At 39.1% G+C, this 24,431-nt stretch overlaps 1 protein-coding gene across 1 annotated transcript in view; it reads left to right on the forward strand.

Annotated features, from left to right (window-relative positions):
* Positions 1–24,431, forward strand: part of THSD7B (thrombospondin type 1 domain containing 7B) — a gene marked incomplete at both ends in the record, with an annotated part of 731,038 nt that overhangs the window by 238,875 nt on the left and 467,732 nt on the right. The window contains 2 exons of the mRNA XM_080917661.1: positions 4,024–4,179; positions 13,657–13,854. Of these exons, the coding sequence (XP_080773787.1) occupies positions 4,024–4,179; positions 13,657–13,854 (354 nt within the window). The remainder of the gene's footprint in view (positions 1–4,023; positions 4,180–13,656; positions 13,855–24,431) is intronic.

Below are 24,431 nucleotides of genomic sequence, written 5' to 3' on the forward strand. Positions count from 1 at the left end.
TACTAATTGACAGTTAAGTGTTTTTGAAAGAGGACTTCAGTACACATAACCCCTTAAACACTCTCAACTTCTCTTCAAAATTAAAGACATATATTTTAACTATGGTTGTGGCAAACTGACAGATTCAGTTTTAGGACATGGTTCCCTGTCTCTCTGTAACTGCAATTCTCTCTAAAAGCCTTTCCTGCCAAGGGATCTGGGAGCTTCACAAGGGGTTTATTGAGATTTCACCATGCACCTGGTGGATACTTGCTGGTGGATGGAGAAGTGTCAGCTACTGTGCCCATATCAGATGCAGAGGTGTGGTAGCATACCATTGATGTGCCTTAGAGCTGAGATGTTTGGGGACTATCTCAGCACTAGCATCTGATACCTCATCTGGCTGACTTTGTAAGAAAGGAAACATGATAACAGAAAGACAGCAAAACCCTTGGCATCTTGCGGGGTCTACATTTTGGGCTTTCGATCTAACCCCAGTGGGATATGGTTCTGTGAGTAGAGGGTCTTGACATGTTTCACTGACTATTGTCACTCCTCCATCAATAAGTGTTTATGCAAGCTGAGTGGCTTGTCACTATGCACTGATTATCAATTTTTCTGAGTCTAATAAGGCAGAACTTACTCATACACAACCTGTTTCATGAAGCAGAACTGTTACTTACTGACAGGTGGCAAGGAGCTACTAAAATTGAACATATCTTGACCCACTTTCCCAAGGTGCAGAAAGCACATGCTCTGTGCTTGGCTCTGCACGCCCCCACCTGAATGTGGTCACCCTGGGTTTTATACGTTGGGGCACATAGCATGGTATTGAAGGGCATCTTGCTGTCAGGTCACAGGTCAAGATTTTTGGCCAGTTCTTCTTTTCTATCATGATGTGGAATTTCTAACACATTCTGTAGCCGTTCTTCAGTGGAGGAGAACAGAGTTAGTTTACTGCTACTCAGACAGTGTCTTATCTACAACGGGCACTAGGAAATGCCAAGTAAAACCCACCACCTAGTGGAGTGGTTCACAGTATAAACTCAGAAGCCAAACTGCCTTTTTCCAGATTTTATCTCTATCATTCCTTATCTAGGCTTATGGGCACATGGGCTAAAAGTTTGTAGAGTTACTTTTATTATTTTTAGTTATATTTATGTCTCTCTGCAAGGTATTATGTTCATGGAAATACAATGCCTCGGAGGGCAGAAGAAGGTGTTGAAGTCCCTGCAGCTATAGAGGGTTATGGACCACCCGTATAGGTTCTGGGAATGCTATCTCTCCAGTCTGTGAGCTAATATTTCTATACTGTAGTTCTTTTATTCTAAGACTACATCCATATTAAGAACACAGGTCAAAGAGAAGCTACCCAAACTAAAAGTGTTGATGTGGATTTTTTTTTTATGATATAACCCATGCTTGGCATGCATTATGTATATTTAGTAAATGATTAGTTCAATCTGCTGCTGCACCCACTTCCTTCTGATCGGCTGCAAGAGTTCCTTTCTGGATGGCAATAAGTGTCGACACACACAAGCATGAAGCCAGACACACTTCCACATTAAAACACCTAGCTTGGTTGATATTTATTTGTGAAAATGCTCAGATGTCTCTCCCTCCATTGTCTGGTAATCTGTGACTGACTCAACCTTGTTGGTAAAAAATGTCTTGAACCCAGACACAACCCTAGACTGACTGGTTTAAATGGTGACTTGATAGTTTAGAAATACTGAGTTATTTTATTTACTACGTGAATGTGAGTCTTGTGTAAATTGCCTTATTCTGAATCCAACTATCCTATTAATACATCTCTAGTTTTGGTTCCCATCCCACTGATAAGTACAGTATTAACTTTGTTTAATCACTTCCCCTCATCAATATCCTTAGGCAGCTTCACTACCTCACCCAGTATCTGCTCTCTTCTCTCGCTGATTCTACTCCATGACCAACATATTTTCACATTTACATTAGTCATATAACTTTGCCCTTGACTTTCATTTTAAATCATACCAAATTGATTTGATGAACTTTAAAATAAGTTCAAATAGTTCAAATATTTAGAGAAATATGCAAATAAAATATTGGTGCTGTTTGTACAATCCCTTCAGCTCCCTTTCGGGAGTGATTGAGACTATCTTTGTTCACCATAACCCCAACTAGACACACCCACAGCCTGAGTCTTTTCCATGTTGGCATTTATTTATTTATTTTTTGTTGTGGTTTGGTTCTTATTCCAGGCTTCTCTGTCCAGTGGTGATGAATTATAACCGTTACTACGTCAGATTCTTCTATACCCAGAGAAAGCAAAGAATCAAGGGGGGTGGCTGGACTCACCCACGGTTCCCTTCCAGTCCTTTTCACATTAGAGGCATTTTCCATCTTCTGAACAGAATGAAAATGTCACATGGGAAATATTTACTGAATAGTACAAGCCAGTCAGTAGATAAAGTTTCTAGATCTGAAGTTACTGCTCACAAAGTTTTGAATGTTTCAAAACTTTCTCAATGTGAGGCAACTCTGTGTAAGGAAAGTAAACTGTTTTTTATTTATATTTGTATTTTTGATATACATTTTAAAATTAGTACCTATCAATGGTACTGAAAATTATGTTTCATCGAGAGATGCCCATACAGATTTTCCTATGCTATGATCACATTTGCCCTTCCCTGTTCTGCTAGCCATTTTCTCCTTCTAAATACCACCTCATTGCATTAATATCTTATTGAATTTTATGTGGCTTACATTGCTTACAGCTGAGTAGGCTGGTGACAGCTTTGCTTCCCTGATGATATGCCCAGAACCTCCCATCCCAATGAAAGCTAGCCAGTAAGATGATGCTTCCAGGTTGATACCAGCTTGATTTGTCCTTATCTTTTTGACTCAAGTATATGGTGCATCTATCAATAAGGTCATGCCACCAAGTTCTAGAGATTAAACAAGAGCAATGACAGCAGTCTTTAATATTTGGGGTGGTTTACTGAACACTTTTTAATCTATGAATGTGTATATACTTTCAGGCACTTATATAGTAGTAGCTCCCTGTATGTCATCTTCAAAGGTCTTTAGTGTAAGATTTCCATTCATATACTCCTTCTGCCTTTCTTACCCTACCCACTTCATTCCTTTATTCTTCCATGTCCCATCATCCCCATTTCATCTATTTTAGGGTCTACATTCTATCCCTTTCCTTGAAAGCCCCCTCTAGCCATTCTCCTGTTGATGTACACATGGGGAAGGTCTACGATTCATCTATAGTAAATATTGCTGCAATAGATGTAGTCACATATGGGTATTTAGTGTTTTGTTTTCAGGGCCTCCAGTTTAAATGTTAAATTGACACAAAGGCCAAGAACTTTTGGTTCCATATCATCCACATCTTGCATTCATTTCATACTGAGGATCTACAGGCACAGGACAAGGAACACCACAGATGAGCACATAGTCACTGCATCCTAAGGGACCCAGCTCAGGGCCCAATCTGCACACCCAAAAGCACTTCCCACTTGGAGTCCTGAACTTCTGGGTACCCAAGTTAGGAAACTGCTTTCTCAAGCCAGAACTGCAGTCAGAGTCCCATTTTTCTTCTTGATCCAAGAACCATTTTTCTTCTGTCTTTGCCAGCTCCACCCCTCTGGGGAGTCACAGCAGTAGATTGGTTATGCTAAACACTGCTCCTTAGGGGTTTGATTTTGATGTTTTCGCAGAGCCCTAGTCATTTATATAGTTAAGATAGACTCTTCTTGAAACTTCACCAAGCCATTTAATTCTGTTTTAAATCATACCTCTGGACAATTTGTTTCTGTGATATTTCCTCTGTTCTCCTGAATTCCCGGAGAGTCCTTTGCAATTCAGGAATTTCAAGTGCATGCCCTCTGTCTCTGTCTTTTTTTCTTTACTCACCCCAAAGGCTAATAAACATTCCTATGAGAAAATGTTTGACTTAATTGCATTTACTGTTTAGAATCATAAGCCTGCTAAGAATATGAGAATTTTAAGAAAGCCCCAAAATGTGACATAAGCATTTATGTTCGTATCCTTTAGTCTCTAGGCCTGTGGAAAGTACATTATGCTTGGGACCTGCCCCCTCAGCCTCTCAGCTCTGCAATGTCCCTTGCTCGACAGACTGCATTGTATCTTCCTGGTCAGCCTGGGGCCCGTGTGTTTATGAGAACTGCCATGATCCTCAGGGAAAGAAAGGTGAGTGGCTATGTGCATGCATGCGTCATTCCTTTCCAGTGTCCACATCTACTCCTAATCATAAGTCAGCTTAAGACAGCATTTGTTCGTATTTAGATAACTGGCTCAGGCTTGGCAATGTTCATTTATTAGGGAGGCGTCTAAGGACATTACCGTGAAGCACAGTATCTGACCTTGATTGGCTTTTATGTTTGGCTCATAACTGAGTTAAATGACTGCTACTTAGTTGGAAATAATATTGGTCCTAGTGATTCAACTACTTGGTAAATTCCTGGTCTAGCGTGCACAAAGCCCATCTTCACTTATTCTTACCTACTTAGCCATTTCAATCTAGTTTGCCCAATTTTGTATTTAAAATGTCTATCCCCATCCCTAAATGTCCATTTCCAGAGGCATCTTTCTATGCTTCATTGATCTGTTAGTTTCCATCGGTGTCTTTTTCTTGCATGTTGTGTTAAGAAGAAATATTCCTTTTATTAATATGAAGAGAAATAAGATCTGGTGGCTTTCCAGATGGGAGGTTGTGCTTGCTCAACTATAATCCTACTTTATATGCAGTGAAGTACTACATGGCCAACTGTTAAGAGCACAGAGCCTTGTGCCCCTGTCTGTACAAGACAATGCATATCTATTTGAATATCTCACGTGATTGTCATTCATGGCTTTCTCTGGGAACACACACTCCCATATTCATCCCCAGGTTGAAGAGATTTCATTTTGCTCTGCCTCTTAGAGTAAATGAGAAGAGGAAGAGCAGTGTTGTATCTGGGACAAGAGAATGCTAACTTTATTGTTCATCAATTTTTAGAAAGGAACTAAGATCCTATATAACATGAATATGATTACAAGTTCCTGTCTTCCAACTGTCTTTCTAGATGGGAGTTCTGATTCTGAGTGCTGTAGAACCTTTCAGGTGAGAAGAACAGCTGAAACAGATGTGGAACTGGGAACACATATTTGAGAACTAGAGATCCACCACACTCCCAGTTCTACCTTCTACTTTCTGCTTTTCTAGTTAGGCCACAAGGTTCAGCTACAATGAACAGAGCCTCTTTAGCCACCATGCTTTCCCTGACATGTGGGCTGCTTCCTCCAAATATCTGAGAAAGAGTAAATCTTTCCTCTCTTTAGAAAGTTGCTTTTGTCAGATATTTGCTTGTAACAATGTAACACTACATAGAAACCTCCAAATCCTCTGAGTTGCTTCAGTTTTGGACACAGAAAAGTTCCCATTAACATTAATAGCGGAATTGTGCTCCATATATAATTAGAACCTGTCATTCTCTGGATTCCTTAGGGTGATGTGCTCTTAGAACCTAGAATTGGTCCTCCTGTATTTCATCTCTTCTGTGCCAGCTTTTAAAGTAACACCGACCCAAAGCTATAGCACATCAAGATTTACTTAGACTGAAACTGCTCTAGCGAGAGACTTCCATGCACATAAATCCTCACTGCATGAAGTATCATTCTTTGTGTTCAAAACCGTAGAAGCCTTCGACACACCATGTAGACCTCATCTGACTTAGGAAACCTATGGATGTAGGTAACATGAGCCCAGTTCATATTGCTTTCACACCAAATAAGAGACTTCTTAATGTATACAACTGGAAACAGAATGGCCACTGGGAAGACACGGAACAATGTCAGGGGCTCTTGAGTTTCTTGATCTAATCTACCTTTCAGCTCATCAAGTGGCCAACTTCTCATTCCATCATTCTCTGTAGTAGTTTGAGCTCGATAAGCCATGTTCATAGATCAAAGCTCAGCAAGAAATTTCATTTAAGATAATAAATAATGCAGTAGAAGATGTCTCCCCTGGGAGTTCCAGGAACTGTTCTGGAGAGGAACTCCATGGCATGCTTATGTTTGAACCTTCTCTGATCAGGGAATGAAGCTTGAGTGGTTAGGCGCAAAGCTTATGTTCCCAGAATGCTGAGCGTTAATTGCTCTCAACATTCACTGGTTAAAACACAGAAGAGGAAGAAAGGTAAAGGGAATGACAACTTCCTTCAGGATATTTTGAAAAAGTAACAGTGATTTTGAGACTAAACTTTAGAAATGATTACATGATAGATGTTTAGTTGTGAGTCTTCTTTATAGCAATTTGGAGCTTCTGTCTTTTCATATTTCTGTTTTTATTTCCTCTTGAGCCGAATTATTTCTGCGTTGTGTTAATTTTTCTTGAGCTGAATCTCTCTCTCTCTCTCTCTCTCTCTCTCTCTCTCTCTCTCTCACACACACACACACACACACACACACACACACACACAAACATGTAACTCTTTCTCTTTGTGTACCCCCTCAACATACCTATGTGTAGAACTCTCTCCTCTTTTTTATGAGTGTGCTACATCCTGAAAATATGTGTATATCTATCTTTCATGTATGTTGAATTTTGTCCCCTGAAAGATGTGCTCAAGTTATAATGTTGTTTATGTGCAAGAAGTGATTATGATGGCATTTGCAAAAGGGTTATTGCCAATATAACCAAATTAAAATGGGGTAATACTAAGGAAGGGTATCCCTATTGTAATGATTAATGTTCTTATGAACAGCAGAAATTTGAACAGAGATGCCTGATTAGAAAGGAGAATACTATGTGAGGATATAGAGCCATAGAAGAACAAGGATGAAAGTCACATGCAGGAGGATTGTGACACTGGAAATCACAGTTGTACACACCGAAGAATATAAAAAATTAGCAGGAGGGGGGGGCATTCAATCTATCTTTCCCGTGAGTGTGCAGAAGGATTATGGGTTGTTTCTTAATTTAATGTTGCTAATCTAGAGAAGTCTGAGACAATACATTTGTCTTGATAAAATCCTCGTGTTCTTGAACTCTGCTATGATAGTCTCGGAAGACAGATTCTCCACTCATCTCTGCATTAGCATTGTTGTTGCTAAAAGCATACAAATGATCATAGGATGCCAAACTGAAAGAATGGAGAAGTAGATTGATTTTTCTAACATTATATTGTGATGTGATGGGTAATCTTGGTCATGGGAACAGCTCAGTTGCTAAAGTCATTCTTTTGTAAGCTTGACAGACATAGTTTTTTTTTTCCCCAAGATCTCACATGCAAAAGAACATGCAATGCACAATTGTACTCACATAGAATCCCTAGTGGTGAGAGGCAAAGAAAGACAGAGATTTGGGACCTACTGCTCAGCCCATATTTTCTATTTGGTGAGCTCCAGAACAGTGAAGGATCTTGTCTCAAAACCCAATTTAGAGAGCATCTGAGGAATAAGAGCAGAGATTTTTCTCTGGTCTCCACACAAGTATTCCCACATGGGCTTCTGCATAAACATGTATATGTATATATATATATATATATATACAAACACATACATATGCACATACACATACAAATAAACACACCCCAAAACAATACGTAAAACATGGGTGACTCCAGTGCTCCCTTCTCTCCAGTACAGTACATTTTCAAACACAAAGATCCATCAGTTCATTTTTTTTTATAAGCCCAAAGACTTTTGGACCAAGATGCAAATCCAGCCTTTTGAATGGAAGCTATCTTTCAGTTGTGCACTAAAGTGCCAGGTTGAGTGTGCATTTTGCTCTAAGAAACAGTTTCTTTCAGAGACTTAGTCTTGGGTTCTGGAAGACTGGGTAGGAGAAATGGGAGTTACGACCTGAAGGTAAAAGCGTCCTACAGCCCTTGGGAACATGGTAGAGTCACTGTTAATACTTTCGTTTTTATAGAGCTCAACCAAAATAGGTGACTTCATTGTAAAGATGGCTTCTTTGTGCAGTGCTAAATCACCAAAGTCAGGAATAATGGGCAGCTTTTGTGATTGTTATTCAGGGCTAGGAGTTTACTATTTTAAAATAATCCCCAGTAGCAGAGAGAAATCAGTCCTGGAGGTCTTGCTGAAACCTGGCAGGACTGCCTGCCTCTAATTCCTCTTGGGAAAACTAGGGAATAGAGTTCTCCCTCTGGGGAAATGATTCTGTGCCTACAGGCAGACTGAGTATGTGCTGAGGATGAGAGCAATCATCTTATTATTTCTACCAACTGGTGAGGATGGAGTCTCAGCTCTCTATTTCTGTCCCAGGATCTTGTAGGGATTGGACCTTTCACTTATTGGCACAAAGTAAATATGATTTCGATTCCACAGTGCCTGGACACACAGTTCATATTCTAAATGTTGAAAAACCCTTGATGTCAGTGGAGTGTGTGGATCTGCTTCTGAACACCCTTCTCAAGAGATCCAATCAACTCACTAGCAGAAATCCAAAATATGGGTAAATTTCTGGCTACATACCTGCATATATAGATTCAGAGGTCCATATTCACATATGTATACTCTTTAATTGTTACTCATATGTGTATATATTATAGGGGGAGTAGATGATTTGAGGGAAAGTCAAGCAACCAAGAAGAAAAAAGACTTGGAAAGGTGAAGGGCTTTGCCCAACACACATGTTCTTCTGATCACCAGACTTTTTTTTTTTTTTTAATTTTATTGTATTTTCTTTAGTCACACTTAGAAAACAGAAAGAAATAGGGGAACCAGATGCTAGGAAATGTTTCATTAGCTAATAGAATAAACTGTTATAGAAATTATCTTTATATGGCTCTTGTACTCCGTCAGACACCCCTCAGTCAGGCGTCATCTAAGGCTCGTGGCTGACAGCTACTCAGAGTGCATTAGAGAATCAGTCAGTGCGCACACGTGCTGCCCCTTCATCACATCAGTGACAGACAGACAAGGGGAGCAGCACTTGGCAGGTTGGTGCTTGTCAAGTAATGCTGGGACACCTTCCAGCAGAATTTAAATTGGATCAGGCCGTATCATTTATTGTTTTATATCTAAGGTACTCCCACAGGCTTACAATTAGAGAAATAGAAAAGACAATTGGCCTGAAGAAAATACTGATGGATAAGCGCCCACACATAGGTGTAATACAGTTTTTAAAAAAGTCTCTCCTAATAAACGGATTTACCTAACTACCTTGTCCTTTACACACAACCTCTATGAAGGCAAACTTCTGAAGATGAATCTAATAAAGACCTTTATATGTGCCATCCTAATATCTATCTCCCTCCATGTTAGACTTCAAGGATTTCACCCTAGTCTAATACAGTATGTCCCTTAACCATCGCACAGAAATTGCTCCTAAGTTCCCAGGGGCAATGATACTTTTAATTGGAGACAGTATGACTATTCTTTAAAAAGATTTTTTATGTTCTAAAAAATTAATGTAGACAGCAAACTGGGGTCAAAAATCACTAACATGTCTAAAAATCTAATTTTACAGTGAAACCATTTTCCTTTTCCATTGTTGCTTGCTGGGTTGGCTCTAATTCTCCATTCACCTAAATTGTATATATATATATATATATATATATATATATATATATATATATATATATATATATATATATATAATTTATATATATATAATTTATATATATATAATTTATATATATATTTATATATATAATTTATATATATATGGTTTTATTAACAGTAATATCTGTGTTACCCAGATATTTCTTTCTCTTCCATTTTGGTGTGTCTGTGTTGATACTGCCAGTAGAATAAGCCTTCTTATGCAAAGTATTGAAGATTTTCATGATTACTTTACCCTATCAGTGATTTTTATTTTCTGGGGTATCAGAAATAATCACGATGCTATAAAATGTACCCCCCCAAACAAGTACACACACTGGCAAAGTTGATAGCTAAAGAACTGCAATTGAAGATTTAGTCTAGGGAAAAGAGGGGATGCCTGAGTTACTAAAATGCTTCCTGTACAAGCATGGCAACTTCAATTTGATTCCCAGAAACTATGTAAAATAAGTCACGGATAGTGCTGTGGATTTGTAATTCCAGTGCTGGTCTGCCGGAGATAGACTAATTCCTCGGGTTTTCTGGCCAGCCAGTTTAACCATGGAGAATTATAGGCCAATGTGATACCCTATCTCAATAATAATGGTACATCTAAAGTATGACAACCAAGTTTGTATTCTGGCCTACACATAAGTATGTGCATACACTCATATACTTCAAACTTATCATGTTCTTTGGCTCAATATCCTTATCCATCATCCAGGCCTGGCAAAGAAAACCAGCGAATGTAATGCTTAGCATGCAGTAAGTGTCTGCCATCTGTGTACAATCTGATAGATATGTCTTCCAGCCTAGCCTCATGAGTTACCATGGAGACAGTGTTATTCTATTCATGAACAGCACCATGGACACTGTTATTCTACAACATAGCAGAAAGACAGTCTTCAGACTTTGATATACCCATGGGTCTCCTTTAGTTCTTCTGTGTCTTCACGTAAAACTTATTGGCTACTCTTCTGCTGTCTTCTTTTCTGTCCTTACTGTTTCCAACCTGCTAGTCTGTCTTTTCCAGTTGCCTGTAATAGAGTCACATCCTTAACTGTATATCTTGGGCTCAGAGATTGTAGCAAAATAAGTAAATAAATAAACATATAAGAGAATCTCTGGCCATGATATGCTGATACTGTCTCATACATAGAGCCCCAAATCCTACTCTCTGGTCTGTCAAACTATAGTTGAAGGGAATGATCCAATGTGCTTTCCTTTGAGGTCTACCATATGAAGGTAAAAATAATGGGACAAGTAGGATCCAAGTCTCTGAAGTCAGAACTCTGACCATCTTCTTGACCATCTACCTACCGGTGACACACTCTTGAAAGAGTAGTGTAGTGCAGTATGGCCTTTGTTGTCAGATATCTAAAATGAGTAGAGAATCTTACAAAAAGTCTAAGGGGTTTAAGTTCAAACTAATGTAAGTGAACCATCTATAGCTGTTATAGTTAATTGGCTGTGTACAACCTTTAAACTTCTTGAGTTATAAGTCAGTAAAAGTTAGAAATTTGCTTGTTGTTTGCCCTCCAGTATAGAACATCAATATTATATGATTATTAATATTTACTCAATAGTAATTTTTGTCTAACCTAGAATCCAATAATAGTGAGATGTTGGCTGCCCAGTGAACTTGGTTGTTGTATATCTTCTGGAAGAGAAAACCTGGAAAACCCCTGCTGTTGTTTACTGCAGGCATTGTTGCCAGTGTTTGAGTAAGTCAAACATAACAAGAAGCCAAGGTGCTTGTTTTATGCTGAGCTTGTGGTGTTATTTGATCCTACTTAGAGTTTGGACAAGGGCAGAACACACAAAAAAATATCTAAAAGAATTTATTGACTGAGGAGATGCACTCTAAAGATTTATGGCAAGATGGATTTAACATGATTTATTGGGGGAAACTGCATGTGCTCCTCACTAGCTTAAGCTCCAGAAATAGGATACCGATATCCTTCCATAGAGAATGCTAAGCTTCCATCCTCTGCTCCAAACCGGCTGTCAACCTGTAAATCATGCTAGTTCTTGAGCAAAGAAAAGAGCTAAACAAGTACAAGCAAAGGCCAGGGAATTACAGGGTGCAGGTGTTACATGCAAGAGTAGAGGTCATTCAAGTCCTGTGGTGGCAAGAGCTTGGAAGTTCTTGATTTATGCTGTGAGGTTGCATGCCTCAAATGCCCCTTGTAATTCCTTGAGATTCCCAAGGATAGGAGCTGTGCATTCTGTAAGGCTGTGTTTTAAGTATTTAATGACACCGAGTTAGAAAAATAAAAGGTCAGTGATGTCCATTGTTGCTATTATTTTAATTGGCCCTAAAGTTAACAATTTTAGTATCATGGAAATAGTCACCTCTAGTTACATATCTAAATAGTTTATTCTGTCTTGCCTTCACCAAATACCTCATGAAAATTAAGGAGAAGAAAGGTTTACTTGGTGTTCAAAAGATAAAACCCATCATAGTGGAGAAAGAATAGTGACAGATGTCCCAGGTGGCCAGCCACATTGCATCTAGTAATGAATCAGAAAAGGAAAAGGAGGGGCTGGAAAGATGGATCAGTGGTTAAGAGCACTGACTGCTCTTTCAGAGGTCCTGAGTTCAATTTCCAGCAACCACATGGTGGCTCACAACCATCTGTAATGGGATCTGATGCCCTCTTCTGCTATGGTGTTTCTGAACACACCAACACCATACCCACATATATGAAATAAATAAATAAAACCTTAAAAAGAAAGAAAAAAATGAACAGAAAGAGGCCAAGCTATCAAACTGCAAGGCCATCTTTCAGTGATCCACTTTCTCCTAGTGGTTCTCCTGCCTAGAAGTTTTACCATCTCCCCAACAGCACTACTAGATTGGGACTAAGCAATCAAACATATGGGTTTTGGGCAGGGAATAGGTTAAATTAAAGGACTTTTAGTGAGAAATGCATCTCGGTTAGTAGACTACTTAGCTAGCACTGAGAATACCCTGGATTCAATGTTCTGCATCGTATAAAGCAGGCAAAGTGATACATGCCCATATCCTACCACTTAGGAAGTAGAGACAGGAAGGTAATATGTTACTTCAGCATCATACCCACCTCTGGGGCAAGTCTGAATTCAGGATGGGGGATATATGAGAACCAGTTTGAAAAGTAAAACAATGGAAGATAATAAGGGTGAAATCTGAGCCTGTCAAAGTAAGGTAGCAGGAGGACTGGGGACTGCAATCCCGTGTCCCCTGAATCTCAGCTGCTTCTCATTCATTTATTCTTTATTTTTTTCAAAGTCATGTTGTTGTTACTGTCTTTCTATGTCATTAAAATCGTATAAAAGCAAATATGTACAGTAAAAGCAAAATATAGCTTCTATTTCTGGCATCTAGACAAAATAGAAATATATATTAAGGGAGTATCCATGTTCTCTCATGGCAACAGCCCAAGAAAGCTGAATAGTAAGCCTTTTAGAACAGAAAGACCCCCTTTATTTTCCTACAGTCAAAGTACATTTTGAAAATTTACACTTAATCTTTCTTCCTACCTTATGCATATTAAAGCATCGTTAATGATTCTGTACCATTCGGAGACCTATCCATGCCTGTATTATTGGCTCTGGCTGTGGGAATTTGAGAACCCATTCCCAGTTAAGGAGAGAATCAGCTTCTAGAATCACTGTCTATATAAACATGTAATGTGAAAAGCCCAGAGAAGTTATACAGGAAACTCTAAAAGCAGGAAGCTGTAAATGGTTGGGTACCAGGAATAGGAAAATGTGTAAATGTGCCATGTGACAACGATGCCCAACAGACAGCACAGATGAGACATGGGTGTATCTGTGAGTACGGGCTGCTGCATGTCGTCACTGATGCTCCTAAATTGTAGACACCAGTGGAGGCACCATGTCCCTTATTTCTGCTCGTTCCACCTGGCCCTGCCCAAGTTCTCTTGAAAGACACTTTACACTCTCATTCTTCCACATTTTCTCTTTTCCTTTCCATTCCATATCCCTCCAACTCATAAATCAAGGTGTTACATGCTTCGGAGCTACAAGTGCTTGTGTGGAAGTTTCATCTGCTGCACGGTAGCCTTTGCAGGATCAGTGTGAAACGCTGAAACTCTTGCTTTTTCCTTTCAGGTTTTAGAATGAGACGGCGCCATGTACTCATGGAGTCCACAGGGCCCATGGGACATTGCCCTCATCTGATAGAGTCTGTACCTTGTGAGGATCCAATGTGTCACCGATGGCTTGCCTCAGAAGGGATCTGCATCCCCGATCATGGAAAATGTGGCCAGGGACATCGCATCCTGAAGGCTGTCTGTCAGAACGAGCGAGGTGGGAGATGGTGACACACTGAAGGTTAAATTATACTGAACAAGGGGCAATGCTTCTTAGAAAAAAAAAATCTTTGAAGCTTTTTTCCCCCTATGTGTTTTGTTTTGTTTCTTTGCTGGAGGGATAGAAACTCCAGCTTTCCTATGTTGGGGCATTTATGATGAATTGGGTGACAGATTGGTATAGAGTGGTCTGGGGTCACTTCATATGAGAGCCACAAACCATCACTAAACACACTGTTCGATCATGCTTAAAACAGCATTCTGAATCCACCAAATTCTCTGTAGATTTTTTTTGTAATCCGGCAAGACAAATAGCAAACAGAATTGTCCCAGCTTATGAATGCAGGGCAGGCTTTATTTATTTATTTAGTTACTTGGTTAAGATAAATTTATAGCATGCCTTTATTATATGTTAACAAAATGCTACCTGTTAAAGTTACTAAGGTTAAAAAGAAAAGGGGAGAAGAAAAAAAAAGATTAAGTGAAATCTTTTCGTTTATGTAACATGAGACCAGAATCATTTCTGGATAAAATGCTAACATTTTCAACAAGCTATTTTTAAGTTTAAGCTGTCGGGATTTATACAATTATTAACAATGATGTCTGTCCTTGATCACCGAGCTTTTGGTACGATGCTTGTTGGCAATGAAATGTGGTTTAAAAATATGTAAGTCATACGGCTGTGAGAAAAGTGACATTTAAAAATCTTTATCCTAGAGATTAAAAAGAACTCCATCTCTCAGAGGGGTGGCGAGCATGTCTCCTAATCAGCTCTGCCATGCAAGGCCTTGTTCACAATGCCTTGTGTGTGAGATGAGATGTTTTGACTTATGGAGCGAGGTAATCCACAAAATGGGAGGAAATTACAAAGCAGCTTCCAAATGGATATTAACATCCTCAAGGGGCTGACATCTAACAAACTCTTCCCCCCTTTCATTTATTTCTCCCTCTTCTCTCCCCTGCCTTTCTCCTTTGCTTCCTTACCCATTTTTTTCTTCCTCTAAAATAGCAAACGTAGGTAGGAAAATGTACATTTTCTTATTAAATGATGTATTGGTTCCCCGAAGAAAGCAGATGGTTGTTTAATTAAATAGAAGGTAACAACAGACCGCAATGCTGCCGTGAATAGTTGGAACTAATAGTCTCTGCTTCTAATACAACCATGCAATGTTTACATAGGGCAAGGTGTGCTTTATTAGTGTGGGCAAATAGGTCCCTTCTGTGGTGTTTCCTTATATTATAACTTATATTAGGGAAAGTATGATTCATTCTTCTCCCTGGTTCTTGGCATATGCATTCTGGACTCCTTGTCATTTCCTGGGGAGTCTGGGTTCTTAAAGAGCGCCTGCTGTTTTACTTGATCTTTGAATTGAACTTAGGACATGAAGCCCATAAGCACTTTGCTGTTTTCAAGCATGATTGAAATGTCTTTTATTGTAGGAAAATGACTCTGGCTTCGTTTCTATGTGTACCTAGTCCTCAGATAAATCAAACGACTACTAGAGTTTTGAAACTTTCATTCCTAGTCCTCAACCACAAGGACATGGAGACAGACTGGGCTCCTTAATCATCCCTTCCAGTAAAATCTCCACTGTGGTCTTTGGACTTTGGAGTGCAGAGTTCAGAACTTCCTTCCACATAGAAATGTGGTCAGAGGGGTGAACCTATATTGCTCCTGGATGTTCCATACCCAAATGAACGACTCCTTAGTCTATGCCTCACCTCTGTCTACATCCATAATGTTGTTAAAGTGCCTGATTTTGTCGGTTCATCTCTTCCATGAGCTATTTATCTGTATACCTTGTAAATATTCTTTATATACACCTATGTATGTAAGTAATACTTTTTTTTCTAGCATTCTTAAGCTATTCAAAAAATTCTGTAGTCTGAGAAAAGGCTTGTGGAAAGTCTGATTTATAAACCCAGTGTTAACCTGGGGTATTGTTATTCAACTGTGAGAGATTAGACTTGATGCTATTTCTAGGGAAATAGTTCATGACAGTAGACTTGAATGGTAGGACACTGTGGTGGTGAGGAGGAATTGCTTGATGTTGAGAACACCCTACTGATCTGATCCCATAAGCATTCTGTGTTGAGTGTGGTGTCCGATGTCTAAAGTGGCAGGTTCAGTCCTCAACTTTACCTCCATCCTGCTTAGTATTTTAACACCTACCATCTAACTATTAGATGGCTAAATGATTTAATTTATTAAAAAATATTTTTCTTTAGGTCACTAGAGGAGGAAAGAAAACACCTTTGAGTGTTAGCATTCTAAGAACTAAAGTAGTTATATGAATATAATCAGGACAATCCACAATTGAGGTGCCTCATTGTGGCCTCTCACTTTTCAAAACAAGCTTATAATGGCTATTTGCTCTTATGTTTAGTCTATGGAAATGGGGTACATAAAAAACATTATATATAGTGCAGACAGTATTGATGATTAGAGTGAGAACATCTGTCTTCTTTCTCTGTGAAAATGGAAAGCTCACTAGGTAGAGTCCCATAACAACTGATCACTGTGCTTTGATGATCTCATAGCAAGCTCTAGAGAGTTTTCATGACAATGTAGGTCCACAGCATTAAAGGTTTTCTCCACAGTATATGATCTGCCATCTTCAATTTCTGTAGGGTTTCTTCTTTACCGTGACACAGCAGTTTCCAAGCAGGGGAAAAGTTAGAACTTATCATTGTTCCCATTAGCTCTATGAAGTCTGTGAGTTTTTAAATACTAGGATGAACGTGATCTCTTGTGAGGCAGCAGCCACCATCATGGGGATAGAAACATCATGCTGACCTGATAACCAAAACAAGCTCCTACTCAGTGGGAAATTGCAGATAGGATCTGGGTATACTTCCTGGGGGCTCAGCAGCTGTGTGCCTCTGTGATTGGCTCTGAAGGTTTAGTAGAGAGGCTTTCTTCCAGGGTCTTCCCAAAACTACCTCCTTGACAATGCTGCTGGCCCTCATTTAATGGTTGAGAATGGAAGGTTTGTGACAGTTTCCTGTGAGTTTCTTTGCTTATGACAGTTGATAGTTATCACACTGGGTTTATCAATTGCTCTGCAGACTTTTTGTTTCTGAATTTATTTCAAGATAAATGGATGCAGCCAGAAGAAATTGTCTGCTACTTGATATGAGAAACTCCAAAACTCATATTAGATCTAGTCAGACTTGAAACTGACTAGAATTCCCAAGGGCAGCTTGCTTTGTCTTCCTTACATTTGTCTATAAATCCCTGTCAGGACTCTGGTTAGAAATATAGTGAACAAAACCATCCTACAATCTCCTGAAGTGTTTGTGTTCCACTCAGACTTAAAAGCTAAGCACTCCTCCATAATGTGTGTTTGTATGCTATGCATGTGTTTGTGTACATAGTCACATATCTGTAGGTATATATGTGTTCATGCATGTAAAGACCCACTGCTGACATTGCAAACTTTCCTCAGTTGCTTTGGATTCACTCTATTCACTGAGGCTGGATCTCTCCAGTGAAGCCAGATGCTCCAGTCTGTTGATTAGCTACACAAGAGTGTCCTCTCTCCAACTTCTCAGCTCTGGAGGCCTAAGCTGGCTACCATACTTTAGACATTTGCTTGGGTTCAGAGGATCCAAACTATAGTCTACCCACTACTAGGCTTTAAACCTGGAGCTGTCTTCCCTTCAAACCAAGAAGACCACATACTAACACACACACACACACACACACACACACACACTCACTCACCATAGATAAACACACATTTACACACACTGACACATACACACCACAGATAAACATATAAACACACAGATACACATAGGCACACACCAACACCAACACACATACTCTACAGGTACACCTATAAGCACACAGACTCACATACATATACACATGTACATAGACACCTCACCCACCCACATACACCTGCACACACACATGTACACACACATACACACACATGTATACACACACACATACACTAGGTGGGGTAAAGATAACAAAGACAGAGGGAAAGAGAAACAAAATGTGTGTGTGAATATGTGAGTGCATGCGTGCATGTGTGTGTGTGTGTGTGTGTGTGTGTGTGTGTGTGTGTGTGTTATGGGGACAGTTGATAGGCAAACAGCTTCAGGTAAGTGTGAGCTTATTAGAGCAGCTTGCTGTGTTAGGCACAAAAAGGGTGCTGCACACAGGGAATAAAAACTCAACAGGTCTTTGCCTCAGGTCAGGAGGAGGAGAAAGTTGCCAGAAATTTGCCATACTTATATCTGTACCTCCCTCTCCCTATTTGCATGTCAGGGATCTGTCTAGCACCTAGTCCTACAAGAGGAGCAAATTCCAAGTTCACTAAGAAGTGCTTTCTTGAAAAAATGGTCAGAGAGCAATAGAGGTAGAAACCCAAATGTAGACCTCTCCCTCCACATACAAGAATGGGATCTATGGACCACCTATGATGCTATTAGTTGTTTGTGGATTTCTGCAAATGTGGGAACTGATTTCCAAGGCCTTGATTGACTTTGACTCTTTTCTACCTAGCTTCGTATCATTACTGTGGGTTCATGGATGTTGGTACTTAGTGGATTGTGCACCACTTATTCTTGATTCGTTGATAAGAACGTTTCTGAAACTTAAAGAAGTCATTTTGAATGTTGCAAAAATTCTAAACCAACCAACTCAGAGAAGCAACCCAGACATTTAAGTCACTATGGCTTAAGGTCTGATTCCCAAAATTATAGTAAGTTCAGTCATGTTTCACTGGTAAGTAATGGGTATTTATCAGAATGTGACATCTTCAGAACTGGCTGGAATTTTTTCCACACAGTTAGAGAAATGTTTCTAGTAGATCCCAGGAACCACTTGGATCTTCCTCCGTGCCTTAAAGATGAAAAGTGATCAATAGTGCTACAGTGAGTTAAATGTGGAACATTCCATTGTCCCATCAGATTCAGAGTGGTCAATATTCTCTTTGTTCTGTGCTTTATCAAATATTATTACATAATAGAAGAAATAACTATATGTGTCAACCAAGCATATTTCTTCAGAGAGAATGTGACACATATTCTGTACTTATGGAAAGGGAATGATTGGCCTGCTGAGGTAGTACATATCAGGAGTAGCAAAGCTCACATAGTGACAAGAACACTGAGTTGGAATCCTTCTGAGTTGTCTCACAAGATCCCTTCCATATAAGGCCTTTTGTTTTCATCTATCCACTAGACCTTTCCAAAGTCAATAGTTACACTGAGTATGAGGAACAACTTTCCTACCCTTACTGTGGCTTTGCTTTCTATCTCAAATAACATTTTTTCTTTATTTTATAAGATTTTATGTTTATTCCCTGATGTAGACCAGCAGGTTCCCAAGAGAGATGTGACCAGGATGCAAGAAGATAAGAACGTTTGTTATGGGAGTGGGTGTGTGTGTGTGTGTGTGTGTGTGTGTGTGTGTGTGTGTGTGTGTGTGTTTGTGTGTGTGTTTGTGTGTGTGTGTGTGTGTGTGTATGTGTGTGTGTGGGGGGGTGTCTCACACATGCTGGCTCATGCAAGCAAGTTTATTAAAATTTACAAAGTCCCATGTACAGTTTTTGGAAATGAAATGGGGTGAAAGTAGGCTAAAAGCTTAACATGCACTGTTCACAAGGAGAACACAGAATACCTCAAGGGGTGAGAGAAAGAAGCCTTGGATCTCATAACTTCAGTTTCTTCAAGGTGAAAATCTATGTTTTCAGGAACCCAAACAATAACCCCCAGAGGTCCTGGCCCCAGTTCCCAACTGGAACTTGCCACTTTGGGCCTTTGTTGAGGACACAGGACTAGGTTCTTTTGTCCTTTCATCTGAGCCCCTGAGAAAGACCTGGGTTAACCTGGCTCTCAACATTTTTTAATGTATGATTGGATCAGGGAGGTTGTTCATATAACTGCAGTGTTACCAGAGGACAGAAGGTGGTGGTGGATTCCCCGAGCTAGAGTTAGACCTGGTTTTTGAGCCATCTGACTAACCACACTCTCTAATCAATGAACATTCCCAGCTGAAAGGACACTGGAGGGCATCCTTGTAGGTGGTCTTGATTTTCACTGGTTATCCAAGGAGCTACTCTCTAATCCTAACTCAAGAAGATGCCCTTTAAGTACTGACACCAAGAATGGTGGGAGCTCGCTAATGGTGGCTTTGTTTAGTGAAACCTTCCAGGATATTATTAATTTGAGTGAGATTAAAATGGTTTAATATGTTTAAATCTATGCTTAGACTTAGAAGCTTTGTTGTTTGTTTTATATTTCTATTTCAAGGAATGTTTTGTGGCTTGTCTGTGAGGCTGATGCTAAATTCCAGAGACAGTTTTATTAGTTTTGCTTCATGGGGATTCTAAGTAGGATGTCTTGTTAGCCAAGTCTTTCATTTTCAAACCCTTTGATCATGCCGCATCTTCTGTGTTTCAGGTGAAACCTTAGTGTCCCCTCTGCATACCTTTTATGTCTCTTAGAAGACTTTCTACACTTCATTTCAGCACAAGATTTATTTTATTGGACATTAGGGGGAAAGAGAGGGGAGTAATTCATCAGGCATGTCTTTACCACATGAGTAGATGCCTGTGGTGAAGACACATATTAAAGTGATGTATTCAAATTAGAACCACTGCTGAGATCTAGAGGATCTGAAACAAATCTCAAGTACAAATTTTCTAAAACATTTGAGCCATGTTAACTTGCTTTGAGATAAGTCTGAAGTTTATTAAGATGTGTGTTTTAGAAAGGATAATGATAATTGGATTTTTTTTAAAGAAAAAACTCTCGTTTCTCCTTTACAAAGCAAAGCAAAGCATCTACCTTTACATTTAGGATGTGATTCCTAAATTATGTTGCACCATTTAAAGAGGTCAAAGAGAGGTTAAAATGGCTGTGTATTTTGCATAAACAATGAGACTATTGAAATTTTGAATTAATGAGACTTGATGGATCCTAGCATGATCTGTGGTTTCCACCTCAGGTAGAACCTTCACCCTCACTAACATGTCAATGTGAAACACACACTGACACACATGCACCTTGTTACCTGAAGAATTTCTCTGGCCACTGGAGCCTTTCTAGGACACTAGCAGTCCTAGAAGGAACCTTCTGGAAATAGTTGGCATGAGCTTGTTTTTGAGTTGTCACATCATTGAGTGTCCACTAAGATGAGAACCTGTGGAAAGCTCCATTCACAGGTTCATCAGCTTTCTTCTCTTTTCAGCTTCAGTTCCCTCACTCTTCCTCTCTGCCAAGGAATCCTTGCTGGATCATTACATACTGTGTCTTTGTATTTTCTCTCAAAGACAACTCTGCTTGAAAAGAGTTAGTGGATCTGTTCCTGAAGGAAAAAGCTTCAAATGAGTCATATTGTACTGACCACAGCATCTAAAGAGACACCTGCCAATGAAGAAATCACAGACATTCAATACTTTCAAAATTTTAATTTGTCAATCATTTATTGATAACCTAAGAACTTTTATGAGCTTCTTTGGTTCTCCCTTTGAAAACAACAACAACAACAACAACAACAACAACAAAAACCAACTTGTATAAAATTCTTTTATTTTTCTTGCAGTTGGGACATCTGGGTAATTCATGTCCTGTCTTGAGTCTTCTTGTTTTCTACCAATTGCCATGTAACTTTAGAGGGCATATTTATATTTTCATTTTGTAGAGGATTCAAGAGTGTATTGACTAACCCTGCATAATATTGAGAGAAAAAGTTCCAGTTTTGTTTTGTTTTTCTTAATAAAACTTAATTTACAAGAGCAGATGATTAGATGAAGAAAACAGAAGTTTAGATAAAGTTGTAGTAGAAAAATCTACTGTTCTGTTCATATATACCTCTTTCTCTAGGGGCTTTCTAGGAGAGCACAAAGTTTCTCCAGTGTATATTTTCTCTTAAATATCTTCCATTCCAAGGAACATTTAATCATATTTAAAGTTGCCTAACAAGGGAACGTATGGCCTTAATGATTGTTTATGTTGTAAAGTATTGTGATCGACTACTCTGTCAGTGGTACGTAGAGTAAGAGAGGGAAAGGTGACAAGGGTGGGTGATTAGAAGCATCCCGGAGAACATGAGTACCTTGGAAACATATTTCTACTAACTGTGTATCCAATCGTATCCAGAGAGCCATAGTAGACTCAGACATGAGTAGAGAAGCCTCTGTCCTCAAAGAGCTTCAAGTCTCACTGAAGACGCATGGCATTTTTGTGTATCTAATTCTTCCTGTATGTATGTAGGCATACTGCAAATCAGAGCATAGGGCGATAGTCATGGTGACTAGTGATGGGTCATACAGGCAGTAATCCTGAGACATTCTGGTGAGAGATCTATCACTGAGCTTCAGGGAAAGTGAGAAGCTTGCAGTGTTATGTGGTCCTTGAAAGAATCTTCACAACTTGCTGAGGGATTATGGATAGAGGTAAACAATTGTCTCTTCATAACTCCCAGAAAACAGACTGGAGCAAAATAGGAAAAAAGTCCAGAAACTCTCATTTTCCAAAAACAACAACAACAAAAAAAAGAGAGTTCTTTTATTTTCTTCCTCTCTCTCTTCTTTTGTTCTTTCTTTCTTTTTAATAAATGTGGACTTTCTGGATAAAGGGGCAATAGTCACAGATCCTATTCTGGAATGATGATTAAACCAACTAAACATGATAGTTGTTATTTTCACCCCACTCTTCCCCCTGCCAACTTGAAACTTATGGGGAAAAGCTATAGTAAATGGCTCCATTCAGCAATCACTTGCTATATGGTAAAATTGGTTCTGGAATATTGGAATCATTTTACTCTATTGCATTCCTCTAGATCAATAGTTAACAAGTTAGTGTAAATAATCTAGAAGGCTTGTAATGACACACATCTTGGCTGCTACTGTAGAATTTATATGATTCAGTGGAGGGAACCAAGTAATTTTAATTTCTAATAAATTCTTTTTGGTAATGAAGACAGGGTTGATCCAGGGCCCACCAATTGAGAAACACGGTTCTGAGTCAGATGGGGCTGATGGGCTGCCTGGTCATGTCAGAGTGTAACAGCAGTGGGTCAGAACTGTGACTTACACTGAGACAGACATTGGCTTCTACGGAGAATCAACAGTAGTATTGACTGATTGTAATCTGTTGTCTCTTGTTTCCTGCTGGGTAAGTTATTTGTGAAATCCATGAAATATGTTCCTCTCTTTCTGAAGCCTCCAGTGAGTAAATATTCCACTATTTCTTTTATTGTTACCTAGATGGATTACTAAGAGACTAAATGGTGGGAAAGAAATAGTGTCCCCTGCAAAAACAGAGGACACGTAATGTACGAGATGAGTCATTTTGTTTTAGAGGACAGCTCTCATTTCTGCAAGATATCTTTCTCAGACCACCAACTGACAGCCATTTGGTAACAGCATTCCTTCCAGGAGATGGGTGGGAATGACAAAGACATTGTATTAAATTTCGAAATGAACCTGGCACTGTAGTTGAAAGCGCCAATAAGATCAGACTGTGCCACTCACACAGCAGGAGTCAGACTGCAAAGGAGATAAAATTGGAGAGTTCCTATAGCCAAGTTCTTCATTCCCTTCTATTTTAGATGTTTTACAGGAAAATTAAAGATGAAACTCTAATACTGTTTGTCAATGAAGGAGCCTGAAAGAAAAAATAGAAGCTCGTTCTTATCACTATTTCACCTTCTGGGTTGGACAGGAAGGTGGGTAAGACATGTAAACTGGTGAATCAATTTAAATGCTAAAGAGAGAAGAGCTGCAATGCGGGTTTAAATACAGTCACTGTGTGCTGTCTCCCGATAAACAGGCATTGTATTCTGAATTACTTCCCCCTTCCATCCAGTTACATCCTAGACATTTCGAGGCGTCCATCCTGTTCTTCTATTATTGATGCTCCTAAATAAATTATTGTGAGCCATCACTCTTCTCCCTGCATTTCCCAATCAAACTAAGTATACACTGATTTTTTTTAAGGTTTTAACAGTTTAGAAAAAGATGTAGGTAGAAAAATATTTCTTTATGTTTATGCCTGCATCTCACAGAACTGTCTTCTCTCTCTGTCTCTTCCAAAATTCGTATTGGGCAGTTGACTGTGGATGTGAATTCCATATGACCCAAGAAGAAAAGTGAACCATAGATTGCACTAAAGCTTCCAAGTGTGCTTCTTAGGATAAAATCAAGAGATGCCTACTACTTCCATTACTTCAAATTTCTTTTGGTGTATGACCTAAATTGTTGTATACCACTAGGATATTAATAGGAGTTCCTTCTTTGTGTTCTCCACAGGGGTAAAGTTTTGTTTACTCATGACAAATTGTATTTAATGTGGCATTTCACAGTACACATGTTGGTAGCTCTTGATACAGAATCTCCAGTTTCCCTTATATAAAGACAGAAAAAGTAAAGAGTATGAATTAAAGTGTAAATTCCATATGGTAGGTTTACTAAGAATGTGTCCATTTAAGTGTGGTAAGTACAGTAAAATGAATCTCTTGTGGAGGCCCATGTACCCCATTAAAAATCAAGAGGAAAATATTTCAATTATTCTGAGGAATAAAACCCTTTATTTAATAAACTAAAAAAGACT

The sequence above is a fragment of the Micromys minutus genome, assembly GCF_963924665.1.
Source record: "Micromys minutus genome assembly, chromosome: 6".
Lineage (NCBI taxonomy): Eukaryota > Metazoa > Chordata > Mammalia > Rodentia > Muridae > Micromys > Micromys minutus.